Source organism: Meriones unguiculatus, chromosome 8, assembly GCF_030254825.1.
Source record: "Meriones unguiculatus strain TT.TT164.6M chromosome 8, Bangor_MerUng_6.1, whole genome shotgun sequence".
Lineage (NCBI taxonomy): Eukaryota > Metazoa > Chordata > Mammalia > Rodentia > Muridae > Meriones > Meriones unguiculatus.
The window spans coordinates 93,146,709-93,162,637 of NC_083356.1; the positions used below are offsets into that span (position 1 = coordinate 93,146,709).

At 44.1% G+C, this 15,929-nt stretch overlaps 1 protein-coding gene across 4 annotated transcripts in view; it reads right to left on the reverse strand.

The window, feature by feature from the left end:
* Positions 1–15,929, reverse strand: part of Cacnb4 (calcium voltage-gated channel auxiliary subunit beta 4) — a 250,207-nt gene that overhangs the window by 136,552 nt on the left and 97,726 nt on the right. The window contains exon 1 of one of the 4 annotated variants that reach the window (XM_060390159.1): positions 12,463–12,504. The exons of the other annotated variants lie outside the window; for them this stretch is intronic. Coding sequence (XP_060246142.1) covers positions 12,463–12,489 — 27 coding nt within the window. The 5' untranslated portion in view covers positions 12,490–12,504. Of the gene's footprint in view, positions 1–12,462; positions 12,505–15,929 lie in introns of those variants that run through there. 4 annotated transcript variants of the gene reach the window in all.

Consider the following 15,929-nt stretch of genomic DNA (forward strand, 5'->3'; position numbering starts at 1 on the left):
CAGCCATTCATCCTCTTGATTAAATGTACAGTTGGAGGAGGGAAGCAAAGGAGAGATTTTATTTTTTAATATTTCACGAAGACAGGCATGCAGACACCAATCTCCTTCCAACACCTGTACTTTGCAGAGGTGATTTAGGTTAAAAGGACACTAAGTCATACAGAAAAAAAAAATTTAATCTAAATGGTAAATAACAGATGGTAAGATTTGCGGCATTTCTGGAGGGAAAATGTTCAATATTTTCACCAGTGTCTCTCTGTGCTTTACTGGCAAGATAACACCCTTGTGTCACTAGTGGAGTCTGGAAAGGAAGCCAAAAACCTCTCAACTTTTAAACACAAAATTAAACATTCTTTTAGTTCAATTTGTTTAACGCTCCTCTTTAGGCAACACACTAAGGTTTGCGAGAACCCTTCTTCTGCTTCCTATACCTCTGTTTCCAGTACCTTTCATGGTCCAGAACAGTGCAGGAAGGTTCAACCCCTCCCCCTACTGCCATACCCTACTCACACTGACCGAGGACAAATTCCACGAGGGGGGGACACCTGAGATAGAGTTCCCCCACTTGCTTATGGCTGTCTGCTCACCAGTAATGGATTGCAGCCTGAACCAGGAGAACCTACAGCTCACTCTAAAAGGAACCCAGCAAAATTTCAAAAGAAATTGGTGGAGGGGCAAAATAACATCATCTCAAGAAGCTGTATGAATGATGGGGTTAAGAAATCACCCAGAAACTCCGTTTCAGCTTTGCTACTAACTTGCTGACCTGGGCCAGTCCGTCACCACCTCTGTGGGCTTCAGTTTCTTCAGCTGTGACACAGAGGAGAGAAAAACCTCGGAGAAAGAACTTTGCAGACCTAAAGTGCAACATAAACACTTACCAGTGACAACCCTGCTTTGTCAGCCAGAAGGCATTGGCTGCAGTTCATGGGAGCTCAGCAAGGAGTCACTGGTCCAGACCTGGAAAAGGAGGTCAGTCTCCCAGCCAGTCTGAGAAGCCCAAGTCTAGAGCCACAAACCGAGTCATCAAAAGTGACCCAAGGGCAGCCAGAGCTTAGGATAGCACATCCGTTCTTCCCTATCTAGGATGACCCAACCGTTAATGGCTTTTGGTCAACTTGCACTTCTTAGTACCTAGTCACTTTCAAATCTAAAAGATGGTAAGGCAATCTGGGTCCTCCAGACTCCCTAGATGTTCAACTCATACAGTATAGCATCTTTGAGTCCATGCCTACCCAGAAGACAGCAGGAAAAAAAGATGTGCTCAACAGATTCCACATAGAAAAAATCCTGAGCCGGCTCCACCTGCTGACAGCTGTGTGCTGGCGCAGGACGCTGACTGATGGACCTCCCGCCTCCCCTGACTGTGGGACGACTGGGTCAAAGGAATTCTAATCTCAAACCCCCGTGTCGGGTTTGGTTATTATTTTAATACAGTATTATTAATTCTTTGAGAATTTCATACAAAGTATTCTCACCATTCATGCCCAGCTCAATTCTTGCCTCTAACTCCACCCAGATCCACTTGCCACCTCCCCCACCAACTTCAGATTGCTATTTTAGTGAGCTTTTTAACTACTGCTGTACAATGTTTTAGCCAGGATATACTGAAAGTCAAGACAAGGTCTTTTTTTTTCTCTCCAGGGTAGTTCTTTACTTTACTGTTTCAACTGAGAGTATAGCTGTTTTAGCCTTTCTGTGTGGAGAAAAAAATGTCTGGATGACTTTTGGGGTCCCCTTTTGATTTGTGATTTTGAGTCCAACATTTCCTGGGAAGGAGGCAGAGGCCCCCTTCCTGATGGTTTTTAAAGGGGAGGGGGGGTGGAAGAGTTGTCTGCTTTCAGAATTGACCAGAATGGGTCATTGCCTGCTGGGAAACTGCACTGTGCAAGGCTCAGCTGCTCCCCTACATCTAGATGCCTCGTGTACTAGATGCCTTGTGCTGACGCAGCAAGGCCTAAAAGGCGGGATTGTCAAGAGCAGAGCCTTGCTTCACAAGCCACACAGAAAGCGAGCGGTCTGCCGTCTGCCTCAGGGCGGGCATGTCAGTACAGGGCCCTGAGTCAAGCGCAGCAGCTTGCAAACCCACACCCAGCGCAGGAAGGGCAAGAGCGGATGAGTGGCAGGACACGGCTGCCTCTGCCTCCTTCCCAGGAATTATAGACAAATGTCAGACTCAAAAGCCAGTAAGGGACCCCAGCAATCACCCAATGCAGACAATCCCCTTCCCTCCCCCCTCCCCCCACAGAAAGGAAAACCCACTTTCTTCAAAGCCCGTATTCTATACATATTTTCTCGGCTTGTACTATATGTAACTTGGAGGGCTCTCTTCTTTCCCCACACTGCCCCCTGGCCTTGGCCCCCAAAACAGCCTAACCAGTTTGGGCTCTTTTACTCTCACACTCTGTCTCTCCCCCTCCATCCTCTTCTCCCTCCCTTCTGCTCTCTTCTTTCTTCTGTTACACGGGGTCTCGCTTTGTTGTCAAGCTAGCCTCAATCTTGAGATCTTCCTACTCCTACCTCCTGAGTCCACACCATCACAATTCTCCCCCCCTCCTCTTTTTCCTCCTCCCTTTTTTCCTCCTCTTCTGTGTGTATATGTGGTGTATACTCATGAGTGTGCACATGTGTGTGCATATGGAGGCTAGCGGCCAGCATTGGTTATCTTCCTCAGTAGCTGTCCACCTTTTCTTGAGACCCTAGAACTCACCAGTTTGTCAAGACCGACTGGCGGCAAACCTCGGGGACCTACCATGTCCCCTACACCCCAGGGTGCTGAGCATCTGAATCTGGGTCTTTGTATGTGGAAAGAAATGAACCACCTCTCCAGCTCCCAACCCCTCCATGATGAAGCTTTCAAGACAGTGAGAGGCAGGTAGCATGTCCCCAAGAGTTATTTGGTGAGGCAAAGAAAGGTCACCATGGTGGTAGAAAAACAGTGAATAGCATCTAACCAAAAAAACATTTAGGGGATCAGTGAGGTGGTGCAGTAGGTAAATGGCTTGCGTTAAAAGGCTGAGAGACCTAGTCTGATCCTCAGGTAAAGGCAGAAGAAGAGAACCAACTTCCACAAATGGGTTTTCTGACAAGAATATGCATGTGTGCCCCTCCACACACATCATTCATACACACAGATACGCACAGAGACAGACACACACACACACACAAATAAAAAATAAAATTTAAAAGCTGTTTGATCACCCATGAGCTGAGAACGACAAACTGAACAACGATCTGGGAAGTCTGGCGCCTCGTAAATGGAACCTGTCGAACCTACAAATCACCCGAAGGTCCCAACACAGTGATTGGGTTGGTCCCAGAGTTCAGGGGGGACTTGGTTCTGGAACTCCTGAAAGGAGCTCGGGCATCAACGGAAAAAATAACTTAGAACTGTGGAAGGACTTGGAAACTGACCGTCTTTGTCCCCAATACTTTGCCTGGCTTAGCAGTTCTGAAAGGGCCCTCGAAGCTTCCTGTTTCACACCATCTCAAGTCCCTAGCCTAGGATGAAGGAGTCTAGTGACTCCATCAGGTTCAAGTTCCAAGAGCTGAATTTCAAGGGTATGTCCCCCACAGAAAGAAACCAAGGACAGGACACTTGTGCTTGGTTTTCCACTGTGAGTTTTCCAGGTTGAAAGGGAAAAAACAAAACAAAACAAACAAACCAGAAAACAAAAAACAACTTCCTCCTCTGATGCCCTACCTTAAACTAAACTGGGATTCCCAGAAAGCCCTGAGGCTCATCTTGCATTGGTATTTCCCAGCACCCCACTTGGTATTGGCATTCCTCACTGCCATGTGCCTTCCAAAACCACAACTCATAGCATATCCCCTTATTCTTACTTTTCTGTTCCCCTCCAACATACTTACCAAACAAATGGAAAACAAAAACACTTGGTCCTCTAGTCTTCTGAGAAGCTCATGGGTTTGCTGAGCCACAAGGCTCAGCATTTGATATGAAGAACTAACTTCTCATAAATCATTTATATCTCAAGCCAACAAAGACTAAATAGAAGAAATGGTGTCTTACTGTGCCAGATGGCTTAGTAAGGGCCCTACCATCTCACCAAATCACTTGAGACGCTTGTCAAATAACCAACTAGAAGCTCTCCAAGAACCTTGTAGGATTTAGAGAAGTAGAAGTACACAGGCGACACCCTTGTGCAGACTCTTCTGACTTTGAGCCACTGATTGTACGCAGGGGTAAAGAGGACGTGGGTTGGTGGTAACCAGGTCAGAAGAGCACCCTTAAACTGCAGCAGCCTCTGTGAAGGCCCTGTGAACAGCTGGAGCTGTTCAGAAATTTTCAAAGCCGTCCTTCCAAGTGGCTACAGTGGTGGCTGTGGCAGCACGCACCTTTAATCCCAGCACTCGGGAGGCAGAGACAGGTGGATCTCTGTGAGTTCAAGGCCAGCCTGGTCTACAGAGAGAATTCCATTACAGCAAGGCAACACAGAGAAGCCTGTCTTGAAAAAAACAAAACAAAACAAGACAAAGACAAATTGATATTCAACTTTTTTTTCAGCCAGATTTCTCTGAAATTTAATTCTCCTAAGCTAATACAACAACATATTCTATGGCAGGACTCTGAGAGTTGCAGAAAGAGGTGTAGGAATGATGTTTGGACCCAGCAAGCACAGCCTTGCTGTTGGTTCCAATGGATGCCAGCTCAAGATGTTTGGCGGTTTAGTTGGGGAATTATAGTGCTATTTCATCAGTGTCTATGGTCTTCTGGCTTATTTTCTCCTTTTCTCTGAAAGCACTCGAACACTTCTTCCCTCTAGAATTCCGTGTGACACTGCAAGTATTACCATCATAGCTTTGATTCTTCCCTGACTCCCTCAGACGGGTGGTGGCGACATGGCGGAAAGAAGAAAGAGAGCAAAACAAAATTTAAAAACTCCCAGAGACATTGGACTCTGCATCGCGCGGGCTTTCGCGATGGTGTTCTGAATTGGTTCTCTGCCTCACTACCCAGGCAGGTCCCAGGATCCCTGAGGGCCTCCTCTCTAACTGCAAGGTGCGTTCTAGAGCTAACAAGCTAGTAATATATGAAAAGAGTGGAAGAATTGCCTTTTGTCTAATGTGAGTAGAATAGAAGCAGGGCTGCGTGTGCTGCCACCTGGAAGTCCGTGTTCACTGCACTGTGCATGATGGCCGTGTCCTCGGGCCATGCACCTGCTTTGGGTGTCAGTACCTGCCGCTGTGTAACAGGAATACTGTGGAGAAGGGGGGTTATGAGGAAGGACTGTAGAGTCAGGCTGCCTGCCCAGTTACTCTGACTCTCCGCGCCTCGGTTTCTCACTGATGGAATGAGGACTAGACCCAGGTTCTTTGCAGATCAGAGTGTAAGATGCTCAGAGGAAGCCATGCACAAGCTCAGTGCCTCATGTGTACAAGGATGCTGTTGTGATTGTTACTGCTCTCAGCCTGGGCTCTGGCCTGAGCTCCTACAACCCTTTGCCTCTGGGGTACATTTCCAAATATTTGCACCTGATGTAGACCCGATCCTGTCAATCCCCACTTAGGTCCCTGGGCTCTGTCACCAAAACTGAGAGTGGCCTCCTGGCCTTCTGTTGCCCTCCTTAACTTCGTGCCAGCTCCTTCCGGCTGCCTACCTGCTTTATCTGGCCTGGCTGACTGCTCCTTATGTTAATGTTGGCACGCCCGCTGGAGCTCCTCTACCTCCCAGCAGTCACTGCTCTCTGGGCTTCTGCTGTGCTCTCCTGCTCTTCTGATAACTTCTCCAGTTGTTTGGTTTGTAATCACCACGCCGCACCCCATGGCCCAGGAATAGTCTCAGGAAGGCCCTGTCACAAATGCCATAGCCGATCATAACCAGGAGGGCAGAGTTGAGTGGGAAGGCCAGGAAACAGAGAGGCAGGGATAAAGAGGCAGCAGCTGAAAACTCTTGGGACACCCCAGCTAAGAGTATGTAGACCAGCTCCCCTCTTCCCTGTCATGTTTGATGGCTTCGGGAGAAAATATTTCATAATTCATAAAAGAGTGAATGAAGGTAAGGTATATGAATATATATATGCATTTACATACATATACATACCTGTGGCCTACTCAACTTGCCAGAAAAATGACAGATTCCCCCATGATTGACATATTACTCAGAATCTCTTACCTTCTCAAATTTCTGCTGGGGAAGAAAAAAAAAAAAAAACCCTCAACCTCTTGGCAAAAACATTCCATAATGCCACAATTTTCATGAATGCTATATCATTTATTTCCCAAAATACACCTAGGAACGTAGTCCATTGTTCTCCTTCCTGCTTTCTACCTAGCATTACTAATGCCCCAGTTTCAGCTGTCAGTCTCTCACTGCTTCTCACACCACAGTCAGAACCAGGGACACTAAGACAGACATGGCTGTGTCCCTCAAAACCACCTGGACGATGATAGCTATCTTGGATATACTGAAACAAGACCTGGACCAAGGCAGTAAGTGTACTCAAAGCTCTCACTTTTTTGAGAAACACCGAGGAGAAATGGGAAGTCATTTGATTCCTTCATCTGCACCAATTCCGCAGGAGTGGGAGGCAGGAAGGGAGCAGTCCTGCGCCTCCAGCAAAGCAGAGATGAATCAGCTACCAAAGTACTACTGGGTGTGGTACAGACCTCCCTCCTACCAATCTGGGGCTCCTTTGACCCCATAATTCCAGGCTTGCTCAAAAGGATAAATGGTTTGGGGTTTTTTAATGGGAATTTTTTTAATTTTTTGGTTTTGTCACTACTTTTAGATTGAAAAAAAAATGTATGCCTTCCCTTTGAGGAAGAGTTTTTCTCTCTGATTTGATAACCAGCCAATAGCAAGAGTCCATACATTCTTATGGGCCACCTAAAATCTCTTCCAAAAAAATAAATTAAAAATAAAGCAGATTGTGCTGGCTCCCAATAAAAACCTTTTCATGCCTTCTCACTATTTTGGAATAAAGACTCAGATCCTAAACACAGGCTAGCACGTCCCTGCATTTCTCCTGTTGGACTCCTCATGCTGTACTCTCTCCCCTCTATAGCCAACCCAGCATTGGACACATCAGTTTCCATCCTCCACTAGGCTTTGTCTATCCTGATCTCTCACTCTGAACTCTACTTCCTCCTGTGAGCACACATGGGTGATAATAATGAGTAAAGTCTGTAACTCACAAGAATGTGAGTTCTATGGTATCTTAACCAGTGTTCTGTTGCTATGAAGAGACACTAGACAACTCCTATACAGGAAAGCATTTAATTGTGGTTTGCTTAAAGTTTCAGAGGTTTAGTCCATTAGCATAATGGCAGAGAGCACGGCGGCACACAGGCAGATGTGGTGCTGGAGAAATAGCTGGGAGTTCTAGTCTCAATCCACAGGCAAGAGGGAGGGCCAATGGGCCTCGATTGGGCTTTGGAAACCTCAAAGCCCACCCTAGTGACACACTTCCTCCAATAAGGTCGCACCAACATGGCCACACCTCCTAGTTCCTCCCAAGTAGTGACACTCCCTGATGACTAAGCATTCAAACATATGACCCTATGGGAGCCATTCTTATCCACACAACCACACATGGGAAGAAAAGTTACAGTGTTTTATTCATCATCATAGTCCCATTGTCTAGCACAGTACCTTGTGCATGGCTGGCTTTCCACAAATCCAATAGTTCAGGACTGCCTTGAGTCCTTGGGCTTGCCTGCACCTTGATTGTCAAAACAGTGCAATGACCAACAAAAACAAGTTCACAAAGTAAAATGTGGGAGTTTGTTTGGTTTGTGTTGCTCTGGGGTTTTGATTTTGTGGTCATTTTTTTTAGCTAAGGAAATCTACAACGTGAATATCTCTCACAAAATTACCTTTATGCTCTAGCTGAAAGGCAGGGGTCTGCTCAGATTCAAATGTTTATAAACATCAAATAATGTTTATAAATATCAAATAACGGCATTGGTGTGTTGCTTTTGCAACAGCTTTATTTCCAAAAAAGAATAACAACAGTGCATCAACGGAAAGTGTTTGCAGAGGGTTATTGTTTGTTGGCTGGATGTTTGGTTGATAAAAAAGATCTTATCAACTTCCATGTTTCCATTCTTGGCTGCTGATATCCCCTCTGTCTGGAAGACTGGCACCTCTGCTCTACACCCTGACTTCCCTAAGGTCCAGTGTAAATGCCACAAAGAACTTCTTTCGCTATTACATAGTACTTCTATACTCCCATGGCCCTCTGCTCTTCTGGACCTCTGCTGGTGGCCTGACCATCACAGTATGAGACTTCCAGCAGAAGGATTTCTCTGGAAATCCTTGACAAGATGAACAACTCAAAAGAAGAGCTACATCCTGCTCAGCTTTACACACCACGAGCTTTATTCTGCAGAAGAGTCTTAACAAACATTAGTTCTAAGACCTCAACTAATATGGGATGCTACATTCTGAACCCTGACATCCTTTCTGCCTGCATAATCCAGTCTAATAGAGACTAGGAAGTGAATAGAGACAAAGAGAAGTGAAAGAGCTACAAACTTATAGGTCAATTTTATGTCAATTTTACTTAAGATTTAGAAAACTAATCATAAACTGGAAAAATCTGTGTCAGGAACTTAGATCTGAGCTGGGCTTGTATGGATGCGGGGGCTCTTCTTGAGTAGACTACATGTGCAGATTGGTGGAGGATGAATGTGTCAGAGAGAGATAGGGGCTGGGATACTTCCTTAAATATGATTTTGGAAAAACACTTATTTGCTCTTGGGAAAGAATGCCATATCACATAATCCTCAAAAGCTGACTCTGCCGTAGGCATCACTGACCCAGTGCCAAATACAATAGCAGGTAATTAACTGACACGCAGAAAGACAGTAGGACAAAGCTACAGAAGGTAAGCTTGATGGATAACTTCCACAATGGAACATGGCAAGGAGGTGACTGTGTATCTCAAGTTCTGCCACACTGTATGCAGCTTTCAGCACCCAGCATGCTAACACCCCAACAAGAAACAAGATCTGTCGACCTCCAAAATATTGACCATTCTAGACCCTTCCTGAAGTTCTGCCACACTGTATGCAGCTTTCAGCACCCAGCATGCTAACACCCCAACAAGAAACAAGATCTGTCGACCTCCAAAATATTGACCATTCTAGACCCTTCCTGAAGGTGGACCTAGCTTTTTACACTACTGCTAGATGCCAACAGGATCATCTCAAGCAACTGGTTGGTCTTAGCCTTCTGGATGACTGTTCTCTGGGGTGGTAAGAGAGTATGGGGCACACTGCTAAGCTCTGGACTCTATTAATATATGTGACAAAGATGACTAAAAGCCACAGCAGTGCTCCTCCATTTCTTTCATTTTTACAATAAACCAAAATCAGGCATGAAATAGGGAAATATTTATTTGGGTATGGTTATTTTAAATCCTTTAGCTTGTCTTTTATAAACACGTGAGAACTTGTTTTCTGTTAAAATGCAATGCCAAACAATTTTGCAAAGGCGTGTGTGAGCATGCGTGTTACATGTAAGCGAGTGTGTGGTTTGTTACTGCTTGTGAGACTCACCCACTCATATAAGGGATAACCGGGTCATGTTGTGCGTTCTCTTTTGTTTTCTATCGGTGCAATTGCACCTTGTAACGTCTTATCCAACTTGTTCTATGGAGATTACTGTTCTTTTTCTTGAATATTTGATGTGAGAACCACTTCTGAGATTTGGAATTTCGATTGAGTAATTCAGTTTGTTTACACTTGTGCCTCTTGAGGAAAGGCTTTGGACTCAGTGCTCCAACAAATGTTCCATCCAGCACTGCAGAGGAAATGACCAAGCAAACTGGGAATTAACAGAAGTGATATTGAAAACCCAAATCTTCCAGAGCAAGTCATCAAGGGCTATGCTAGGAGGTGGTGACCATCTCTTCGTAGTGACCTACCTAAAGAGCTCTGGTTCAAGCTTTTCTCTGAACTCATTTATCTGGGCTTAGAAAAATCAGTGTAAAGTTCTCTCTGCCTGTCTGTGTGTGTGTGTGTGTGTGTGTGTGTGTGTCTCGCTCACAGCATTTTGGTTTTGTTTCAGAAAACACGTAAGCTCAGCATTCTGTTTCTGATGTGGTTGGAGGGCAGATGGGGGTTTGTGGTTAATGACCATCTTTAGGGTGTTTTAGCACTTTGTGAAAGAAAAATTAGAGGAAATAACATAACCTTGGGCTCACTGGATATCTGAATTCTGTGTAGGAGGGAAAGTTATAAAAACTACTTCACCCTCTGATCTCGCATGCCTCGGAAGATCTACTTTCTTATAAGCTGTAAGAGGAAACCATATCACAGTTTTCAAAACTGGTAGTTTAAACAAATGATTTCTGATAGTTCCTTTTAGCTGCTTTTCTCAACATCAAATTAGGTTTAAAAAAATAGACAACATCACAGGCAGCTAAGCGGTAATCAGTACAGAAACACTGCCCAATCATGACGTCTCCTGCGGCTCTCTGACCGAAGGGTCCCACGAAATAGACTGGCCTTGACAACACTGGAGTGTCAGCACGTGGAGCAAGATGCGAACACGCACTAATTATCTATTCCAAAAAGCCCAATCACACATTGGTGGGGTTTTCAGAGCACTAACAGCAGGCGTGAGAATAGAAATATTGTTGGTAAGTGCTCATGTTTTCATCACTGACTGAGAAATTACCAGTGTTTCTCAACCAGTTCTCTTCAAAGTTCTCCACTGAAGCCTCAAATTGAAGGACAGTGTCATGTAATGGCCGATGGGGCATCTTACTTGAATTTTACTTGAATGGGAAGTCATTAGCCAACCCAACAACTTTGAAATCACTATTTTATCCTCAATGAAATGAATCAACTATTAAAAATTGAGGCTCAGAAGGAGAAGGACCACACGCCAACTTCCTAACCAGTCTTCCATTCCTTTAACCCATCAGCTACTGTGGCATTAACTTGACACCAGGCTGATCAATAAGGGGAAAGACATCAGAAGTCATGGCATACTTCTTGACATCACACAACCCTGAATCTATACAAGAGTAAGCCCCATGTGGTGGCTCAACGCCAGCACTCAGAAGACTGAGGCCAGTCTTGGCTACATAGTGAATTGGAAGTTAGCCTGGGCTACATGAGACCCTGCCCCCCCCAAAAAAAATTAAAAATTTTTCATCGTATTTATTTGTTTTCCAATGATCTATCTGCCTATGCCACTTCTTCCACCTATTTCTCAGTTCACCTTTATTTCATTTCACCTTCCTTGCTACCTATGACTCAAAGTAATTTAACCTCTTCTCAGGTCGGCTGAAATTCTCCCCCAATCTTCTCTTCACAGACTGACTCAATATAATGAGCTCTCCAAGGGCCAACTCTTCCAGAAAAATCGCTGCCTTTAAAGCACTGAATGGATGTCTCCTTTTAATTATTAAAAAAAAAAAATGTGTTTTTAAAGGAGTATTATTGAAAACCTGGATAAACAAGAATAAAAATCTGTAGTCTATTACAAGATATGATTACTGTTATTTTGGTATTCTTTCCATTTCTGCATGCGTTTTGTATTTCATTTAGAATATGCTATGTGTGAACTTTTATATTCTCCCAACTGCAACATTAGCATATCCTCATGTTATTAAAACCTTCTAATAAGCATTGTGTATCAAAATTCCATAATATGACATATATAGGCATATTGCACTGTTCCATTGTTTGAAATACCAAAATGTTAGAATTATGCTAGTCTGCAATTTAGATTATTTTCCTGGGCTATATTCCCAGATATTCCTTGGCCAAAGAGTGGGAGCATTTTAAGCCTCTTGATCATACTGCCAAATTTTGTATGAAAAAATTGTGCCAATTTACATATCTATTAGCTCACTGTGAGATTCTACCCATATCCTTATTGCCAGCAATGGGAGGAGTAGAGAGTACAGGTCTAATTTTTTTAATCTTAAAATTACAATTTTAAGATAAAATTACAACTGCCTCTACATCATATTTGACAGTTTTAATTGAGTAAACTTGGTTTCTAGGGTCTAATGTTTAAACTGCTAACTTTCTATGGAATAAAAGCACATGTTGTTGCAGTTTCACTTTCATTTTTGCCAAAAAATAAACAAGTATGAATATATACAATGTTTTTGTAAGTGTGGCTAACTTAGTTTCCCTGTGTGAGAAACTTCCACCTCTAAATAAGAGAGATACTTCAATCACTTTCTAGAAAGCTATAGAAACAGCACATTAGGGCTATCAGACATGACAGATTAGAGTTGCTTTTGGAGATATTTAAAACTCTGCTTCCAGTCTGGAAACTCAAAAAACTAAAGGCTGCATAACCCATATTTTCCAAAAAGCCCAGAGCTACTCTATTAGGCACTTGACTGAGAAGCCACTGGCCTTTGATTACACTAGCTAGATATCACAGGCATTAAATGAACGGGAATACAACCATCAGCATAGGAATAAGACATTTGGTTTTTTATTTCCAAAAGTAGAATTGACGGTTCTGACCTTGCATCCGTGAAGCAATGTTTTCATCCTGGGAGATCGCCTCTACAACCTTGGTCATGGCTGTTAGTTTCGTTTCTAAGAATGTTCTTCCATTTCGGGGAAAAGGAAGTAATCTCAACAGTGATGCATCCAGCATTTAACTGAAGTGTTGACACAATACACGATGAACACCTGGTCTGAATTTTCAAACTGCCACTTCTTTTCAATTCAGAGAGTCATCCTCAGCCTGTGCGCCAGCGCCAGGGATATGAGTCCCTCCCCGTCGATGGCTGCTTTACATCCATGAAACATGAAACACAGTGGGGCCCTCCAACCCAGCTGGGAGACCATACCCACCTTCAAACTGCCGGTTTTGCCCCTCGTTAAGCACACTGGAACTGTACGTGACTATTGAAAGGAAATGTTGTACCTGAAACGGCAGGGCCTTTCTTACCTCCGCACTCACTCTTCAAAGCAGGTTAGCTAACACTTCAAAGGGTAGAATGAGAAGGAGGTAGAGAGAAAAGGTTCTGGGTGCCAACAGCAGTATAATCCGTTTAGCCCGTAGCTACTGGCATAAGAAAAGCCCAGGCCAGTCAGACTCCTTGAGTTTGTAGTCCCGGAACGGGAGTGGCAGCTGCGGCCAACCCCTCACTAGGACAGGACCACGACAGGTTTCCAAATGAACTGTTACCGATCACAGCACAGAAGCTCTCCGAGAATTATTGTCGTGTCTGTTCCTTCTCCCCTCAGATGCTCGACCCGGCTACTCCCCACCACCACAGAACCCATCCTGGCAGAAACTGACAGGAGAAAAATCTTCATGTTGCAATAAACATTATTTTTTGGTATACAACTGCAGTCTAAAGGGTACTTCAACTTGGTTGACTTCAGAGAACTGAAGTTGACACTTTATTTCCACTCTACGCATCCCTCTCCAGGAACTATTTTGCCTGAATTTGGATTGTTTCTTCCACAGACATCACCCTCAAAAAAAGCCTCAGGACACATAAACCAAGATGTTCGTAAGCACAACCAGCCATGGTGACGCATCCCAGAGAAAGAGACTCTCTTGATGCTTGGAGCTAAGTGAAAGCCAAAAGGCTTTATTATCAAGCGCATCACCAGCTCTGGCGCCTGCAACTAGCAAACAGAGCACACGCCCCAACCTGTCCTCACAAGGTCGCACCTTCACACCTCAGCACTAGCAAGTGTTGCTGCGGATCCCCACAGCAGCACTTTCGCTCCTCTTCCTCTATTTCACTTTCTAAATTTAGTGCCATTTCAGACGCTGCTAACTCAGATAACTGAGTAAGTATTCACAGGAGGGTGAATCACAGATCTGAGGAGGCCCACCAATCTCAGCCTTCTCCCCTTTTGTAGAGTTCCATTTATAGCGGCAAGGTCTCTGTCACTAGGCATCACCCATCTTCTGCTACTCATATAATTTTTGCTAAAAACGTCTCTTTACACATAACCATTAAAGATGAGGTTTTTCTTTCCAAATCCTGCTGAGTCCATAAAACTTTTTGAAAATGTTCTCTTCCATACCAAATAATTTATTACCAACTGAAATGCAACTGTCTGAAAGACTGGACGATGAGGATACAGTTAAAACAATCTGGGAATCAGAGTAAATTAAAATCTTCCTGAGACATTACTGGAGTTGATAAGCAGTGCATTAATGTGGAAATCAGAGTAAATTAAAATCGTCCTGAGAAGTTACTGGAGTTGATAAGCAGTGCATTAATGTTACCGTGTAAAATTTTCCCAAAACAGAAGTTAATGAGAAAACAGCCAACACTGGAAAGACAAACCTGGCTTCCTGTCCAAGGTTTAACTCCTCCAATCATGCCTCTGAATGCCTTCTCAGTTTCTCTTCTTCCTCAGTTCTGAGTCCACTGGTCCCACCAGGTCTTAACTGCCTCTAATTTGATTCAGTATATGAATCTTCCCCATTTTCACCAACACTCACATAGAATCAATAACCTTCTCCATGCTATGCTGCGGTGGCTAACAGACTGCCAAGAGAAATCTCCAGATTACTCAGATTACCCAGAGACATTGCCTCAAGGCCCCTTATGGCCTTAGTCAATTTGAGCTGTTACCAAAAAAATAAAAAATGAAAAAAAAAAAACTACTGTAACCTGAAAGATTAAAAACCACAGAGGAAGACAATGCAGCCACTCCTGATGAGACCTGATAGACTAGGATCAGAAGGAAGGAGAGGAAGACCTCCCCTATCAGTAGACTTGGGGAGGGGCATGGGTGGAGAAGGGAGAGGGAGGGTGGGACTGGGAGGGAAGGAAGAAGGGGACTTATGGGGGGGGATACAAAGTGAATAAAGTGTAATTAATAAAAATTAAAATTAAAAAAAAAAAGGCAAAGACTTAGCCATGCAGTGGTAGCACAGGCCTTTAATCCCAGCAGTCATCAGGAAGAGGCAGGTGGATCTCTGGGAGTTTGAGGCCAACCTGGTCTATAGAGGAAATTCCAGGATAGCCAGGACTACACAGAGAAACCTTGTCTCCAAAAAAATAAAAAGACTTATTTCTCTCATCTTTGGAGACAGAGACCAAGATGGAGGCACCAGCATATTTGGCATCTTATGAGAGCTTGTTTCCTGGTATGCGAAGGCGTAACTGGCAGTTTGAAGAAGGCTGTGGGATTCACGGTGGGTTGCAGAGCCACCTGCAGTTTCATATTTTTGTAAACTTCACGGTAAACCAGAAAATAAAAGGACCCATAATCCCCGGCCTGTAGACTGCAGATGACTCTCTGAATAAAAAGAAATAGCAGTTTGAAAATTTATACCAGGTGTACCCTGTATTTTCACCCTGTGTCCCCACAGGGAACAGAGAGGAAGTTCTGATTTCTCTTCCTCTTCTCACAAAGGCACCAATCACCACCACCCTGTGTTTTTTGTTTTTTGTTGTTTTTTTTTTTTTTTTTGAGATAAGGCTCAGGCTACCCTGGACTTTACCATATGGCCTAGGCTGGCTTTGAACTTGAGATAATCCCTCTGCCACTTCCTCTCAAGTGAAGAGGTTTACACCTAGAAGCAGGCCCAGATGTTAATAGCATTTTGGAGTTCTACCCTCATGACCTCATTACATCCCTACATTCCCAGTCCAAATGCCATCACACTGGACATGAAGACAGGGAGACACAAACATTCAACCAAAAGGAACGTCCCAGCACCCCATCCATGTCTGTCCCCAGTTTCCCTCTGTCCAGAGGAATCTTTGCCAGACTTTGTATCTCCAATCTCTCCTTTAGCCACTAGTGACAATTGGTGAACAAAATGTTTCACAATCTACTCCATAGGCTGCGAACTTCACAGGCAGCTTCCTGTTCTGCTCAGAAAAACAGGCCTCTTTCCGCTCCATTTCTGTCAGAAGCCTCCTTCCTCCTCGTTGGTCTGATCCTCCCTGTGTTCAGAGCTGCCCATCTTCAGCCTCAACATAAACTCACTTTCACATGCTCCC